General features: G+C 41.4%; 1 protein-coding gene across 1 annotated transcript; it reads right to left on the reverse strand.

Annotated features, from left to right (window-relative positions):
• Positions 1–1,537: 1,537 nt before the first annotated feature.
• RPS6 (ribosomal protein S6) lies at positions 1,538–16,986 on the reverse strand. The gene is made up of 7 exons (XM_060690449.2): positions 16,740–16,986; positions 9,218–9,363; positions 8,206–8,337; positions 7,146–7,356; positions 6,647–6,793; positions 2,635–2,792; positions 1,538–1,688 (listed from the first exon to the last, which is right to left on the reverse strand). The coding sequence occupies exons 2-7, from the start codon at positions 9,221–9,223 to the stop codon at positions 1,593–1,595; spliced, it is 750 nt and encodes a 249-aa protein (XP_060546432.1). The 5' UTR covers positions 9,224–9,363; positions 16,740–16,986; the 3' UTR covers positions 1,538–1,592.
• Positions 16,987–18,360: the final 1,374 nt, after the last annotated feature.

Genomic DNA, 18,360 nt, shown 5'->3' on the forward strand with positions numbered 1-18,360 from the left:
CCCCAACAATAAAATTATTCCTAAAACCATTGAAAATATGTGTTTTCCGATGGTCTTAGGCGACCCCTGTGAAAGGATCATTCGACCCCCCAAAGGGGTCCCGACCCACAGGTTGAGAACCACTGCTCTAAAACAAGTCTTGAGTTAAATGAGATGCATCTGCTCTCAAATGCCATGTAAAAATTCACATAATTCAGAGTTATTTAATTGTAAGAGGGAAAAATATGGGAATATAAAATTGCACACAACTTACTACTATTGATGTTATTACTGCGCATCAGACTGGAAAATCCATTGTCAGATAAATCTTTCGTTTAAAAAAAAATTAGCAATGAAGCTACTATTTCCCATTTTCGATTGTATTTTATAAAGTAGATTTGCTATAAAATCATTTACAACAGGTTTATGCTCATTAGCTAATCTGCATATCTAAAACACTACTATATCTGGCTTCAAATTAAGTTTATAATTTAAAAAGAGCTGTTTCTAAAACATGCATTAGATAACCATAGCTTTAGAAAAGACACATATTAAGAGAAATGTGCATGTTACTCTTGACCACTTGACCATTACTTCATAGAAGTAATGTTAGAAAACATGTTTTACAGCTTCTAGTAATTTAGAAATGAAGCACTGAACATCCCCAAGCTTTTCATATTTTAAGGAAAATTTGCAAAAATCATCTTTGAAGTCAGTATTAACTGATACATTTATTTTTAATCTTCCAAGCACCGTTAAGAGAAACTGGAAATTATCCTGCAATGTAGATAGTCGAAGTATAAAAAGGGAGAGGATTTAAAATCAAAGAAAAATGCACGAGTTTCTTTAGAAATGTTTCATTATGCATTTGCAATATGGAAAGAAAAGACTGACATGGGAGAGTTTTCTATTACCAATGCAATAATTATAATTCTGTTGTAAAAATACGATGTCAGCTGTACGCTTGCTTTAATCTAACAAATACCTGTAGATAAAAGGGGTGGTAATTTTTTAAAATTACTTTTGTATAGGAACCCTCAGTAATTTAGAAACCACTTGTTAATATTATCATAAAAATAAATAAATAAAAGTATACAGATATATCTTCTCATGTCTGCTTTTTGTGTATGAAGGAGGTACTGTTTAGCAGAGGTTTAAAGCTAAAATTAAATATATGTTCCCTACGTATGCCATGTCATAGTGGTTAGAAAGCAATATTGCAGGCTGACTCTGCCCACAGCCAACAGTTTGATCATAACCGGCTCAAGGTTGACTTAGCTTATCATCCCAGATGAGATCCCAGATTGTTGGGGAAAATATGTTCAAGAGAGTGCTATGAAGCACTGTGAAGTGGTGTATAAGTCTTAAGTTCTATTGCTATAAGAATGATATAAATAAGAGGCCATTTGCTGAGTAAGGAAAAGCCAAAATCATCACAGCGCTGAATGATACAAAAATGAAACCTCTGCATCAAGCAGAAATCTACCAGAGACATTTGTTCATTAAAGTGGTAATTTAAACTGACAGGAATTAGCAAAAAGGATAACACTGAATCAAGTTTGTTCTGATCATAAAAACTTTATTTTAACGTTTTTAGGAGCTCAGTTCATTGCTTACTTCTGGCTTGATTCAGATTTAGATGTAGAAGCTCTCAGAGAAGAAAGTCTACGCCTCTTAGCTATTTGTTCTTGCCGCTTTTCTTTTGCCTCCTGAAAAAGGGATCAAGAATATTACATATTAGCATAAAACTGCATCTCAACTCTTTAAATGCTGTAAATTCATTGTGTGAAGTCGCAAGCACTTTCTTTTCTATCACCATAGCAGAAACTCCTATCTGTAGCTGTCAGTTTCCAAATATGTAAGCATATTGTAATAACATTTAAGGCAATGGCCAGAAATGTCAGCTACATTCACCTTGTGAACTCACCAACAGCCTTAACAAAGCATATCTCCCCAGCCTCATCTTCCTGTTCATAAATTCTGCTATTACATGAAATACTTTCAACAATCTCCTTGTTCCCCAATATCCAAAGTCAAATATTTCCCTAAAGCAGTGTAAGCCATTTTTAGGTGATTCTGTATAGTAAAACTACTATATTTATATTCCTAGCATCATCCTCATTCATTCACTCTTCATATCACACAAGTGATGCCGAGTGAGAGCCTGGCTCAAAATCACACAGCCAACATTGTAAATAGGGATAACTGAGAAACTGATCTTTCCACTAATGCACCAATTACATGGTTTAAAACCTCAACTGCCTGTGGATTAAAATAGCTAGGGATGGGTTAGAAAAAATACCTAACTTATTTTATTTGCTCCATGTGTTGGGACATATTTCACCATGTCAGTACTTTATTGAAGTTAATAGGTGGCTTCCCCTCCTCACACACACACACACATGCTAATCACTTTGTGGAATAAGAAATATTCACATACATGTTATGTATAACTTCAATTACACCTATTATACATGCGTGGGTGTTTAGTCCTTAAGCCAACTATTTCCTCCAGTTTCAGCTTTAAGCTCATCAACTTTCTGCAGTGAGGTATCTATCTATGATACATGGCTTCACGTTCGAGAATCACATGAAAAGGAAGATAACCCTCCCACCAAAGAATTCCCTTCCCCAAGCATATATAGGAAAGCAGACCTTCATTCTCTTAGCCAGAAGTTTGGCGTACTCAGCAGCCTCTTCCTTATTCTTCTGAGTTCGTTGTTTCTTTAAAGCAATACGTCTGCGCTTATGCTGCAGGACTCGGGGGGTCACCAAACGTTGGATCTTGGGTGCCTTGGTCCTTGGCTTCTTTCCTAAGATGGGCAAGACAGGTATGTCAATAATTTGAATAATTATTTAAATCTGAGGCTGATGGACTATACCAGGGCTGTCAAACTCGCAGCCTGGATGCTGGACACACCCATGCTCGATTTAGCGAAGGGGGGAAAAGTCACGTGATGACACGAGTTTGACATCCCTGGTCTACAGTTAAAACAGTAATGCAAAAGTAAAATAACTACACAGGATAAATTGGCTGATCATTAAGGATATGTCTTCCCATCTACAGTGTGATACAAAGGCATAATTTCACATAATACATAGAATGAAATATGCGAAAGGGAAATTCAAGGTGTACTGGGCAACATATAACCTGTTCTGGCAAACTCTGGCGGGCACAAAATTCAATCTGATTCCTCTTCAAAAAAAAATACACAGATAGTCCTCAACTTACGACCACAACTGAGCCCCAAATTTTTTATTAAGCAAGACATTTAAGTGAACTTTGCCCCATTTTACTACCTATCTTGCCACAGCTGTTAAGTGAATCACTGCAGTTGGTAAGTTACTAACCTGGTTGTTAAAGTGAACCTGGCTTTCCCATTGACTTGTTGGTCAGAAGGTTGCAAAAGGGGATCACGTGACCCTGGGTACGGTTGCAATTTCAAATGGTCACTGAACAAAGGGTTTTAAGTCGAGGACCTATGACCTTGGGACATAGCAACGGTTGTATGAATCAGTTGCCAAGCATCTGAACTTTGATCACACAATCATGGGGATGCTTCAAACTGAAAACTGGTCATGTCACTTTTTTCAGTGCCATCGTAACTGCACGGTCACTAAATGAACTGTTGTAAGTCGAGGACTACCTGTAGATGACAAAAGTTTAAGTCCTCTAAGTCATGGTTTAATTACATGTTCTTGGGCAGAACTTTTGAGCACCGGCTCCTCATGTGTATTGCCAATTGAAAACTACTATGCAGGATCACCTTATATAGGCCTCGATTTACAACAGTTCGTTAGTGAGCGTTCAAATTACAACAACATTGAACAAAGGGACTTTTAGCCATTTTCCACTTACAACCATTGTAGCATCCCCACGGTCACCTGATCAAAATTCAGACGCTTAGCAACTGACTTTGTCACGAGTGTTTTCAGAATTGCTGTAGCTACTTGATCAGTTACAAACAGTATGGATTCAATCAAGCCATATCCTGTTTGCAATTAACTGCAAGCCTTCCCCGCCCTAGTTAATTGCAGATTAACTCCCCATATAAGCACAGACCTTTCTGCTTGCTACTGGGCCTAGACGCTGTTTAGGCCTAGATGCAGAGCCAGTGCTGAAGCACCTGGATGCAGAGCCCAGAGCAGAGCTGCAGAAGGGAGGAGAACTCAGCTAAGGAGTCCTGACGGCTGCAGCAGAAAAGGAGCCGAAAAGCTGTGTAAAGATACTCCCACGGAGCTAGCTGCAACTGTGAGTTGAGATAGCTGGGAGCCTTTTGAAGTCTCCAATTTCGGCTTGCCTTTTGCTGAGTTGAAGCACGCAAGCCAACATCTGAACTGTTGCTGCTGGACAGTTTCCCTCCCAGGAGCTTCAAGCCACGTTTGTTGATGGTTGCAGTGTCCCAGAATCCCCTTTTGTGACCTTCTGACAAGCAAAGTCAATGGGGAAGCCAGATTCACTTAGCAACCATATTGCTAACTTAACTGCTGTGATTCACTTAACAAGTGTGGCCACAAAAATCGTAAACAAATGTCTCACTTAGCAACAGAAATTTTGGACTCAATTGTGGTTGTAAATTGAGGACTACCTCTACTAAACCTAGTTTGAAAGATAATCAGAAACAAATACATTTATAACTGGGCACAGCACGGAGACGGCATTGGTCGCGTTGGTGGATGAGCTCTGGAGGGCTCGGGATAGGGATTGTTCCTCTATCCTGGTCCTGTTAGATCTCTCAGCGGCTTTTGATACCATCGACCATGGTATCATGTTGCACCGGTTGAAGGGACTGGGAGGGGGGGGGCACCGTTTTGCGGTGGTTCTCCTTCTACCTCTCTGACCGGTCGCAATCTGTGTTGACGGGGGCAGCGGTCGACCCCGAGGCGCCTTGCTTGTGGGGTGCCACAAGGGTTGGTCTTCTCGCCCCTTCTGTTCAACATTTATGTAAAGCCGCTGGGTGAGATCATCTGTGGCTTTGGGGTGGAGTTCCATCAGTACGCTGACGACACTTAGCTGTACATCTCCACCCCAGGCCAACAATGCCATTGAAGTGATGTCCCAGTGCCTGGAGGCCGTGCGGGCCTGGATGGGGAGAAACAGGCTCTGACTCAACCCTTCCAAGACCAAGTGGCTGTGGCTTCCGGCGTCCCGATATAGCCAGCTGGTGCCATCACTGGCTATTGGGGGCAAATCACTGGCCCCCACGGAGAGGGCTCGCAACTTAGGTGTCCTCCTGGATGCACGGCTGTCTTTAGAAGAGCATATGACGGCCGTGGCCAGGGGGGCTTTTTATCAGGTTTGCCTGATACGCCAGTCGTGCCCCTTTCTGGATCGGGACTCCCTATGCACAGTCACTCAAGCACTCATCACTTCCCGCCTGGACTACTGCAATGCTCTCTACATGGGGCTCCCCTTGGGGTGCACCCGGAGGCTGCAGTTGGTCCAGAAGGCGGCCGCGCAGGGGATTATGGGAGCGACGGGGCGCTCACATATGACACCTCTCCTGCGCGAGCTGCACTGGCTTCCTGTGGTCTTCTGGGTGCGCTTCAAGGTGTTGGTGACCACCTTTAAAGCGCTCCATAGCTTAGGGCCGGGGTATCTGCGAGACCGCCTTCTGCCGCCAATAGCCTCCCACCGACCGGTTCACTCACACAGAGAGGGCCTCCTCAGGGTGCTGTCGGCCAGACAATGCCGGCTGGTGACCCCCAGGGGGAGAGCCTTCTCTGTGGCAGCACCCGCCCCCGGAATGACCTACCCCCTGAGATACGCACGATATCAGACCTCCGGACTTTTCGTCGGGCCCTGAAAACACACTTATTCCATCTAGCCGGGCTGGCTTGATCCCATCCTCTGAGTTTTAATTGAATTCGGTTTTAATTCGGTTGTTTTAAATTTTGGGCCGAAATTATTTAATTGTTTTTTAAACTGTTTTTAAATTTTATATGCTATGTTTTATCTCGGCTGTACACCGCCCTGAGTCCCGCAGGAGAAGGGCGATATAAAAATAAAATAAAATAAAATAAATGAATAACTGAAATTGATCTCAAGCATTCGTGTGCAGATAAAGACCTCTGGATCAAATGCAGAAATCACTAACCAACAATGCAGTTTGATCATGGATTCAATGTACTATGCTAAACCAGGCAGAACGATTTGTAATGATCATAAAAGAGTAATCACAGTAAATGTCATGCTTTATTCAAACATTTTAGTCTCAAGTGCAGTCTTTATCCCAGAAAAAAAAATTCTCTTACTCTGATTTAATCAGATGATGTTACAACTTTCTGCAGTGCAGTAGATGCAGAAACCTTGTATACCTATAGTAACTCCTACAAATTAATGTTTTTCCGCTTTAAAAAGCTACTGCATGCCACCTTTGAAAAATGCACAGCAACGGACTATAAATTTAGATATATACCTAAATATACCTACATCTGCACATCAACCAGGATATTTGATACCAAGATGTATCAAAGCTTAAGAAGTCTAAGGTAAAAAGAAAACGAAGTAAATGACACTTTCATTTAGCTATCGTATTTCTTCCCTCAAGCCCTCGGATTCCTTTGATTTCTGTAAAAATTTGAATGGACCAACAGAAAAGCACTACTTGATCTATGTAATTCCTTCTTGACAAAACAGCTGAAGTATTACTTCCATTTTTTTTACCTTCTTTGTTCAATGGTCTCCTCACAACGTACTGACGGACGTCGTCTTCTTTGGAGAGATTAAACAGCTTTCGGATTCTGCTAGCTCTCTTGGGACCAAGGCGACGGGGCACAGTATGATCAGTCAATCCAGGAATATCCTTCTCACCTTGAAAAAGTTGTCAAACAATAGGTGCTATTACATTATTAGCAAACGTATGCTAAAAATCATCCCTCACAAATCAGCCCCGGCTTCTGAATGCTATCCTTTACAAAACAAGCATTATTTTTTAAAAAAGGTAAAAGGGAGTCTGAAAATATTTTATTATTCTTATTAGCTTGTCAAAAGTCATATTATTCATTTAGGTTATGCCTCACTATATGCCAAAGGTATGGTCTGGGACCAAAGCTGGCAATCTTTGCCCAAGGTGAAAGTGCTTAAGAATATTTTCTATTCTTCCGAGACAAATTCTCGCTAATATGTGCTGCCCCTTCAAATGAAAAATAGACGAACAATTCACCTTTCTTTATAATGACCAAGTTCAAGACGCTTAAATTGGCATCAACAATGCATCCTCGAACAGATTTGCGTTTTCGTTCTCCAGTTCTCCTAGGACGGTAACAGGAGTGGCCCTTGCTAAGCAGCAGTCGGACACGGCCATGGGTGAGGACACCTTGCTTCATGGGGAAGCCTTGTTTGTCATTGCCACCACTAATGCGGACAACGTATCCCTACAAAAAAGGAGCAATTTAAACTTTTCAGAAGCACTTTATAAATCATAACTGCATGTTATCATTCGCTTCAAATACCAATGGACAATAATATAGCCCCACTTTTAACTACTGTGATTATTAAACTTGTTCCTTTTCAGCTTGAGGATCCTCACTCAAATAAGCAGCACAAAGGGGGCATCCCCGCCCTCCAAATAACATAAGTTATTTGCAGGATTTTTTCTGTAAGTGGAATTTATCTTATAACTGAGGAAGATCTTGGTGTCTCAAGGCTAGAAGGCCCTTTTCAAAACTATTAACCTTTTCCCATAACAATGACCAAGAACCTTTTAGGGAAAAATTCTATAACTAATGTCCACTTAAAAGCTTTTGCCAATCTAAATCCAGCTCAGCAAGCTGGAAACTTAAGCTTTGAATATACTTTTTCTCACAAAAAAGGCTACATAGCTCAGACCCACTCGTGCTGGCCTGACAATCAATAGCGAGCTAGTTGACAGATCAAGCTATCTGCTTTCTGAAAGCCATTTCAACAGTTCCCACCAAAGCCACACTTCCTAGCGTCCTATTACCTTTTTCCCAGATCCTATTCACATCTTTTTTTTTTGGAACTCTTATTTACCCATCTTCTAAGTTAAGTTCTAAACTTGTCAACTCAGAATTCAAGCACAAAAGAGATCTCTGTGTGCAATCATATCAATGCTTGCAACCCATTCAAAAATTTGTGGACCAGGTCACATCAAGGGGGTTCCCTTGATCCATGTTGCCACCTTGCAGGAAGAAACCCCGTAAAAGGTAGCAATGCAAAGTCACCCCGTTCCCCCCCCCCAAAAAAGAGACCTGACGCCTTACCTTCCACTCTTCACCAAGAGCATCAGCCGAGACTTCTGCAGTCATCCGCTTCTCATAGAACGTGCGCAGCTTACGCTCATCGTCCACCTCGATGAGCTTCTGGCAGCCGGTGGCAGGGAACGAAATATTGAGCTAAAAATAATTGCACAAAACGGGGGAAGGCAAGGGAAAGCTTATTAGATCCCACCAGAAGCAAGGAAAAAGCTTATCAGATCCCACCAGAAGCAAGGAAAAAGCTTATCAGATCCCACCAGAAACAAAGAAAAAGCTTATCAGATCCCACCAGAAACAAAGAAAAAGCTTATCAGATCCCACCAGAAGCAAGGAAAAAGCTTATTAAATCCCACCAGAAGCAAGGAAAAAGCTTATCAGATCCCACCAGAAGCAAGGAAAAAGCTTATCAGATCCCACCAGAAGCAAGGAAAAAGCTTATTAGATCCCACCAGAAAATAGATCCCACCAGAAACAAAGAAAAAGCTTATCAGATCCCACCAGAAACAAGGAAAAAGCTTATTAGATCCCACCAGAAGCAAGGAAAAAGCTTATTAGATCCCACCAGAAAATAGATCCCACCAGAAAAAGCTTATCAGATCCCACCAGAAGCAAGGAAAAAGCTTATTAGATCCCACCAGAAGCAAGGAAAAAGCTTATTAGATCCCACCAGAAAATAGATCCCACCAGAAAAAGCTTATCAGATCCCACCAGAAGCAAGGAAAAAGCTTATCAGATCCCACCAGAAACAAGGAAAAGGTTATTAGATCCCACTAGAAACAAGGGAGAAGGAGCGAAGCTGGGGCTTACACAGAGCGCCTGCAAAGGAAGCCTGAAACACCATTGCTTCTCGTCTTCGCCCTCCCGCCTTCCCCAATCCGTGTCAATCCCCCTCGACGGCGACCTTCCCACGACCGCCTTGTGTTCCGTCTCCCCCCGTCGGCTGCCTTCTCTCCGCCAACATGATTATTTACGAGCCCCGAGAAAAGCCAGACGAGAAAAATCAAGGCTCGGCTCCTACCTTCATGGCACCAACGCGGCCGCTCGCTCCAGGTCAGCCACGGAAAAGAGGCCCTACTTCCGCTCAGTCGGAAGTCACAGAGGCTGCGAGGGATCTCGCGAGACTCCGTCGGAAGCGGCTCGTTCGACTCCTGCGCGACGGCAGAGCTAGAAAAATTAGAATGATCATTGTTTATTGCTAACGGAGCTGCCGGGTTACATAGACTTTTCTTTTTAGCGGTCTTTTTTTTCTTCCATCGTAAGACTGGAGAATTAAATTAGACGTCCAAGATTTTTTTTTTTCTTTACCCTAAAAGCATGTTCAGGAGAGGGTTTTTTCCTTTGCATATCTTTGTGGGACTGACCAAGAGTTACTTAGTAGGTAAGTTGTTTGTGATCTAACACAGTGTTTCTCAACCTTGGTAGCTTGAAGATGGGTGGACTTCAACTCCTGCTGGCTGGGGGATTCTGGGAGTTGAAGTCCAGCCATCTTCAAGCTTCCAAGGTTGAGAAACACTGGCTCTAACAGATTTATGAAAAAAACCGTACAGAGCTATATTGAAAATCAGTTATCACATACAAAAATATAAAATTAAGAGAGTAACGTTCAGTAAAATAATCATAATCAGATTAAATATATACATATTTCAAATATTCAAATCCAATTTGGAGGATTTTAAACACTCCAGTTTCATGTTTTCCATCTTTAGCTCTATTGCAAGACTGTTCTGCTCCTGAAGTCACACAGATAGATTTTTATTATTATTTTGCATATCTGCACCTTTGACTCCTGGTGGCTGCTTGGAGAAGTCTCTATACCGTAGTTTTCTTGGCAAGACTTTCTTGGCATGGTTTTTCCAGAAGTAGTTTGCCATTGCCTCCTTCCCAGAACAGAGAGAATGAGGCACCTGGCTGGATTTCTGACTAAAACAGGACCAGAATTCATTGTCTCCCAGTTTCTAGCCCAGTGCCTTAACCACTGTACCAAACTGGCCCTTTTATAACTTTATATTATTATTTTTAATATTTCAAGTGGGATACCTATTTCCTCCTAAACAAAGTAGTGCCAGGCTTGACCAAATGCAAAGTATAAGGAAATAGTTTCACAAAACAAATAATAGCAACACAGTGGCTTGTCCTAATTAGATTAATGTAAATCATCTGAATGATAATGGCAACAGCTGGAACAAATGAAAGACATGAGACAACAGAAAATACTTTGTTTTAAATTATGGAATTTAGTGTCAGAGATTGCACCTAAAAAGATGGAATTAATATATATTATATATTAAACTATAGATATATTTAAATATCTGTAAGCCTCCTAGAGACCCTAAAGACAGGCAATAAATACATTGTAAAAAATAAAATAAAATATATTCTCAGCTTTTAAAAAATACTGTATAGTATGGCAACAGAATGAAATGAGGAACAATAATGACCAAGGTAAGAATTCCATGACTGGGCTGAAAAAATATAGGTGACTGTTAGATGGCATCACTATAATGAATGTAATACAGTATAAAGTACAGAAGAAAAGTAGGACATAGAGACCCAATAAAATTATGGCATAAGTAAAAGAGATACAGCTTAAGCCAAGTTTTTTAATATTGGCAACATCCTCATGTGACGTTACAGGTAGTCCTCGACTTACGACCACAATTGAGCCCAAAATTTAAGTTGCTAAGTGAGAAATTTGTTAAGTGAGTTTTGCCCCATTTTATGACTTTTCTTGCCACATTTGTTAAGTGAATCACTGCAATTGTTAAATTAGTAACACGGTGGTTAAGTGAATCTGGTTTCCCTATTGACTTTGCTCATCAGAAGGTTGCAAAAGTTGTTCACATGACCCCAAGACACTGCAACCATCATAAATGTGAGTCAGTTGTCAACTATCCGAACCTAAATCATGTGATCGTGGAGATGCTGCAATAAGCATAAGTGTAAAAAATTATCATAAATCACTTTTTTCAGTGCTGTTGTAACTCTGAATGGTCACTAAGCAAACTGTTGCAAGTTGAAGACTACCTATAATTACGTAGAAAATCCCCAGCCAGCATGGAAATCGCTGAGAATTTGGGGAGTTGAAGTACGTATGTTAGAAAGTTAGCAAAATTGGGATTCATTGGTTTAAACCACGGGTATCAAACCTGATCACGTCATGTGACGTATTGTGACATTTTTGCCTTTGTGGAGCTGGGGGGCGTGGCCTACATGTGATGCATCCAGCCCGTGGGCCGTCAGTTTAACAGGCCTGGTTTAAACAAATCTAATTCTCTTTACCACTCTATACATCCTTAAATTCATAAATGATCAGTGTTTACCACACCTATACATTATCCCATACACTGCTTTTTATTCTTTAAACTCATCTTTCTGCTTGGGGAGATCATTAACTCTATCCAACCATGGTTTTCTCAGTCTATCCCTTCCTCTTCACCTATTTGCTCTTTCTTCATGCATTTGTTTTGCCTGCTCTTTAAATAACTAAACTATTTAAATGTACTTCCTTCACAGTGCTTGCTCACTTTAATTTTCAATCCACATTCTGTCAGCCCTCATTCATTTTTGATCCTATCTCTTTTTGCTTTATTAAACACCCTTCTTAAGGTGGGTGTTTCAAGGGTATTCAACTTTGTTTTCCTGACCTACCCATTTCCTAGATTGATACAGCTGTTTTCACTTTTTTTTTCTAAAGTACACAAATTGCCATGTTTGTATAATTCACAATCATTCACTTCTTTTTCCTCTGAAACGTATATCACATTGTTCTTTTCTGATTTATGTTCCTCATTGTATCATATAACTTGCTGCAAATCTTTCAGGTTTTCACCCAACAATGCAGCAGCATCTTGATGCAAGATGGGTAGTACAAAAATACCTCCAAGGTCTCTTCTACCTTATAATTCCATTATATTATATTAATATTATACTATATAGTTTAGTCCAGTGATTCTCAACCTTAGCAGGTTTAAGATTCAATTCCCAGAATACTCCAGCCAGTCTGGAAGCCCACCCATCTTAAAGCTGCCACGGTTGACAAACATTGGTTTAACCCTTCCAGGTATGTATTTATCAAGTATAGTCCACAATATCAAGCTTTTTTTTCTTAATTGCACAGGTATGCTTCATGTCAATATTCCCTCCTTTCATCTAATTTGTTAATTCATATTCTTTCCATGTATTCCTTTTGTATTCCAAATTACAACTTTCCATATGCCTTGACCATTGCTAGATAGGCCAATAGCTATGATCTTCTGCCCATCATGACTGGTCAACTGAGGTTTAATTGTTTTTTAGTTTAGTTTAGTTTATCTGCCACATACAGGTACTCCTCAACTTATTTTATTTTTATTTTTATTTTATTTTGAATTTATATACCGCACCTTCTCCTGAGGGACTCAGGGCGGTGTACAGCCAGATAAAAACATACAATACAAACATTAAAAGCAATTAAAAAGATATATATTAATTTGGCCCCAATTTAAAATAACAAACCAATTAAATTTTTAAAAAAAAAAAAACGTTAAACCAGCCCGGCTTGCTGAAAAAAGAAAGTTTTAAGGGCACGGCGGAAGGCACCGAGGTCTTGGATTCTCCTTATCTCTGGGGGCAGCTGATTCCAGAGGGTAGGTGCCCCCACAGAGAAGGCCCTCCCCCTTGGGGTCACCAGCCTACATTGTTGAAGCTGATGGCACCCCGAGGAGGCCCTCTCTGTGGGAGCGCACAGGTCGGTGGGAGGTCATCGGTAGCAGCAGGCGATCTCACAGATAACTAGGTCCTATGCCATGGAGCGCTTTAAAGGTGGTAACCAACACCTTGAAGCGCACTCGGAAGACCACTGGGAGCCAGTGCAGCTCACACAGGAGCGGTGTTATGTGGGAGCGCCAGGCGGCTCCCGTGATTACCCGCGCGGCCGCATTCTGGACCAGTTGGAGCCTCCGGGTGCTCCTCAAGGGGACCCCCATGTAGAGAGCGTTGCAGTAGTCCAGGCGCGAGGTGACGAGGGCGTGAGTGACTGTGCACAGGGAATCCTGATCAAGAAAGGGCCGCAACTGGCGAATCAGGCGAACCTGACAGAAGGTCTTCCTGGCTACAGCTGTCAGATGTTCCTCCAAGGACAGCTGCGTATCCAGGAGGACTCCCACATTGCACGCCCTCTCCGCGGGAGCCAAAGACTCGCCCCCGATAGTCAGTGATGACCAATTGCTTAGTGACCATCTAAAGTTACGATGCCTCCCCCAAAACTAGTTATGACCCAGTTCCAAAGTTCTGATGGCCAGCCTTGTCACATGGCCACCTTTTTGGCACTCGGCACAAAAAGGCCCTATAGTAAACAATTGATTTATTTTATGATTGCCACTTAATGACTGCTGCAAAAAAGCTTGTAAAATCTTTGAACTGAAATCTAGCCTGGGATAACAATATCGCTGCTCTGTTTTGGAGTACTTTTAAAAACAGTTCTTTCTATACCACACAACAGAATTTCCAGCAAGAGGTGACAAGGCAGTGGATATTTAAGGCCTATAGTACTGTTGTCAATACAGGTAATCCTCAACTTGCAAACACAATTGAGCCCAAAATTTTTGTTACTAAGTGGGACACTTGTTAAGTGAGTTTTGCCCAATTTTACAATCTTTCTTGCCACAATTACTAAGGGAATCACTGCAGTTGTTAAGTGAATCTGGCTTCCCCATTGACTTTGCTTGTTGGGAGGTCAGAAAAGGTGATCACATGACCTTGGGACACTGCAACCGTCATAAATATGAATCAGTTGCCAAGTGTCTGAAAACTGATCACGTGACCATGTGAATGGTGCAATGGTCATGTGAAAAATGGTCTTAAGTACCTTTTGTCATGGTAATTTCGAACAGTCATTAAACAAACTGTTGTAAGAGGAGAACTACTTATAGTTGGGCTAGAAGTAGAGACAAAGAACCAAGCTGGTTAAAAGTACTTGCGGCTACCTGGGCATTTAATGACTATGGGAAGTCACTTCCCAACTACAAAAGCTCTATATGTGACTATCCTTGAAGACCTCCTAGAAGCTACATCTGGTCAAAAATGTGACGGTTCATACAGTTCTGAGCAACCCATGTTTTACCCATGTTACATTATATTGTGCAAGCTGCACTAGCCCCATGGATGTATTCACTTCTAAACCTATGGGATTTTTTCCCCCAGACACAAACATGTGAACTGCTTAAAACGCCCTTGTAATAAAACATCTACAGCAAGCTGAATTAATCCTAAGTGGCAATTTGGGGAAGAATCGGTCCAGAACCCATGATCCAGTAAACCCATGACCCAGTTTATATACAGTGGCCATGTCTCAGAGATAATAGAGGTGGAACTCTGACCCAGTAGGAAGGGATAAATAATAAGTGGGTCACCCAAATGGGTTTATCAAAAACATTCCAACATTATGCTGCAATTTTACACTCTGTCGGCCTTTTCCTTGTCTTGCATTTACAATGTCGTAAGGCCTAAATGTATAAGTTACAGTTCAGCCTTGGATCAGGGCTGCCCAACAAGGCTTTGCCAGGAATCCAGTGTGCCTGCACTGTTTGGATGCCTAATAAAATCACCTATCTTCAAAGTGATTTAATTGGCTTTGGGTGAAGCCGGTTTTGACCACAACATTGGCAATAAAACCCTGAATGGCACAGGGCCGTTATTGCCACAGCTGACTGGCTGACTGTCCCTCATGGCATGTGCCTATCTCACTGGGTTGTATAGGTGAGTGTGCTCCAGATTCCTTCCCTTAAACATAATCATCTGATGGTACTGTAGAGGTGTACTTCTTTGGGATTGCCCAGTCTTTTGGAACAGTTCTTACCTGAGATACAGAAGGGGCCTATCCTCCTGCTTTTGAAAAGTCATGAAGATTAGGCTTTTCCCTCAGGTGCTGGACTAGGATGGAGAGGAGCCAGAATATAGAACTGATTAACATTATGACACCTTGGTGGGGGTGTGATGATGCCCCTTACATGGTAGACAGGATTGTTTTATCAGTTTTGTTGTGAGCCACCTAGAATTACAGGTAGTCCTTCATTTAGTGACCATTCGAAGTTACAACAGCACTGAAAAAAGTGACTTATTATTGTTTTTCACACTTAGCTGTGGCAGCATCCTCATGGTCACATGATCAAAATTCAAATATTTGGCAACTGGTTCATATTTATGATGGTTGCAGTGTCCTGGGGTCATGTGATCAATTTTTGCGACCTTCTGACAAGCAAAGCCAATGGGGAAGCCAGACTCACTTAACAACCATGTTACTAATTTAACAAGTGTAATGATTTCCTTAACAACTGTGGCAAGGTCGTAAAATGGACCAAAACTCACTTAACAGCCATCTCGCTTAGCAACAGAAATGTTAGACTCAATTGTGTTGTAAATTGAGGAATACCTGTATTGTATATACAGCAACTGTATATATTTAATAAATCAATAAATCCATGAGCATTCCCACAGTTTAAGATAAGGTTAAGTGGTGGTACGTAGTTTGGATTCACTGCAGCTTGGAAAGTTTGGTCAGCATGAAGTAAGAAGGAGCATAAAATGGCTCCTTCCTATTTGTTCCCAGATTATATCTATTGTTATGAAAACAATTGCTTTGGTTTGGCAAGATTCTATCTATAAGTGAAGAATAAAGGAAATGACTCCTTGTTACTTTTTCTTGTTCTTGGTTTTGGTCTGACCAGTTGAGGGGAGAATAAAAAGTGGCTAAAGCTCACTATAGCCCAGTGATGGCTAACCTTTTTGCCGTCGCGTGCCAAAGGCGGGGGAAGTGCGGGGGGGATTGCGCGCACATGTGCCCACACCCATAATTCAATGCACCCAGCCCCGCGCACATGCATGTGCGACACCCCCCCCCGCTTTTGGCACACGATGCCAGGGTGGGACTGGGAGGCCTGTTTTTCGCCCTCCCCAGGCTCCAAAGCCTTTCTAGGTGCCTGGGGAGGGTAAAAACTGCCTTCCTCAACCCCCTGGAGGCCCTCCGGAGGCCAGAAACAGCCCGTTATCCGACTTCCGGTGGGTCCAGAAGGCCTGAAAATTAGCTGGCTGGCATGCACATGTGCGATGGAGCTGAGCTAGGGCAACGTTCGCGTGCCCAGAGATATGGCTCTGTGTGCCACCTGTGGCACGCGTGCCATAGGTTCGCCATCACGGCTATAGCCTGACAGCGAGAAGTTAAAAGTTCACCCTTTTGGAAGGACAGTATTTACTTTCTTGGCAAGTTAAATCTTCTATAATTTAATTCTATATCTACCACCTGGAAATGGACTACCAAATTTTAGTGATATGATCTCTAGAGATTCTGAAGAAGGGCCAGAGTCTCCGTGTAACCTACTCCCTATTTAGGAGAGTTACAATCTCTTCCAAAAGAGACTGAATAAGTGAATATCATACTGATAGGCAGAGAAACCACTTACTAAGTTATTATATTTAATTAAGCAATTATCTAGTTGGTCATTATTTATTAAATTTCTATGCCACCCATAAGATGTGGCTGATATTTGAGAGTAACTAATACTGACCAGTTTGTGACTTTCTGTTGTTTTCTCTTAAGATGTATCTGGTGTTCCTGAGGGGGGTGGTGAAAAATATGCTTTCTCTCTGCAAAAGAAGGATGTGAAGACAAACAACGTAACAAGAAAATACTCATCGGACATTTTATTCATCTAAGGGAAAGGCCACAGTTAGAGAAGACAGTATATTGGCATATGAAAGGCCTGAAAAGCTTCAGTAAAAAGCAGGGGTGTTATTCAGCAGCTCCGACAGGTTCTGGAGAACCGATAGCGGAAATTTTGAGTAGTTCAGAGAACCAGCAAATACCACCTCTGGCTGGCCCCAGAGTGGGGTGGGAATGGAGATTTTGCAATATCCTTCCCCCAGGAGTGGGGAGGGAATGGGGATTTTGCAGTATCCTTCCCCTGGAGTGGGGAGGGAATGGGGATTTTGCAGTATCCTTCCTCTGTCACGCCCACCAAGCCACACCACGCTCACGAAGCCACGCCCAAAGAACCAGTAGTAAAAAAAAATTGAATTCTACCAGTGGTAAAAAGGTCTATTTATGAAGCTCCACTGCTACTCAAGGAACAAATACTGGATTAGACAGATCAATGTTTTGATCTGATACAAATCATCTGGTGATCTGGAAGTTGTAATAATTATCTGCTTACTGTTGTGTGGGCTCTCTCTTTTTCCCCCACACCCCGCACTGCCCATATAAATTGGGGCATCTGTTTCTGCTTCTTTTTGATCAATTTGGGAGAATCAGTCTGACAAAATTCAAGAAGCTGTTCATTTTATTTTTAGATTGATCTATGAACCCAACCCAGACATATGACAAAGTGTAAATTTCCCTTCACAATAATCTCACACATTTGACTCTGCATTGATGTCTCCCATTTCATGGACAGCTTGCTCTCAGACATAATTTCTGCAGATTAATTTTATAGCTAATTGTACATAAAAAGCATAGCAAGACATTAGAAGTACTCTTTATTCAATTTTATTTGTCCTGTGACCTGTGTTAGCCAATAATACAGGGAGAGGGAGAGGGAGAAGGAGAGAATAGGGGGGAGAGAGCGAAAGAGAGAAATTGATCCTCTGGAAAGCATAGGCATTTTTTTTTTCATTCCTATGCACAGCTTTCTACTATTTCAAATAAGGAAAACTGTGTCAGTGATGTCTGCTATATGAATATTTAATATGCATTAAATACTGAAGAGGATTAAACTGACAGTCTAATTTTTCCTTTTTTTAAATATGCCATGAATAGAATAAAAAATCATTTTGATTTAACATTAAACAGTGAAATGGTAAAAGCCCGAGAAAACCTATCTTCTTTAAAACCTTAGTGTCATAACGACACTAAGATGTCATATAAACAGAACTGAATAATTTAGATGGAAATAATTGCTACTAACAGCTTGCATGACAGCATGGCATTGCCACCAGGGCCATGGCTTTCAAAAGAACTGAAACAACAGGAGTGTCCAAGGGACACCACCTACAAAGATAGCACTCCCAGATTACTATGAAATTTATGTCATGTTTCTTCCGAACCAGAAAATATTGATAAACATCTTGCCACGCACCAGAGAAATCAGGAGATCCAGTAGTTCAAATAGGTATAAAGATTTATTGCAATCT

Source organism: Pantherophis guttatus, chromosome 2 (assembly GCF_059756535.1).
Source record: "Pantherophis guttatus breed Tessera chromosome 2, ASM5975653v1, whole genome shotgun sequence".
In the NCBI taxonomy this organism is placed as follows: Eukaryota; Metazoa; Chordata; class Lepidosauria; order Squamata; family Colubridae; genus Pantherophis; species Pantherophis guttatus.

Bases quoted from the DNA above. Each gene is read 5' to 3' on its own strand.
- RPS6 (XM_060690449.2), bottom strand. The intron at 6,794-7,145 runs GTGAATTGTTCG...AACTTTTTCAAG, and splicing joins CTTGGTCATTATAAAGAAAG to GTGAGAAGGATATTCCTGGA. The intron at 2,793-6,646 runs GTAAAAAAAATG...TGCCCATCTTAG, and splicing joins GAGACCATTGAACAAAGAAG to GAAAGAAGCCAAGGACCAAG.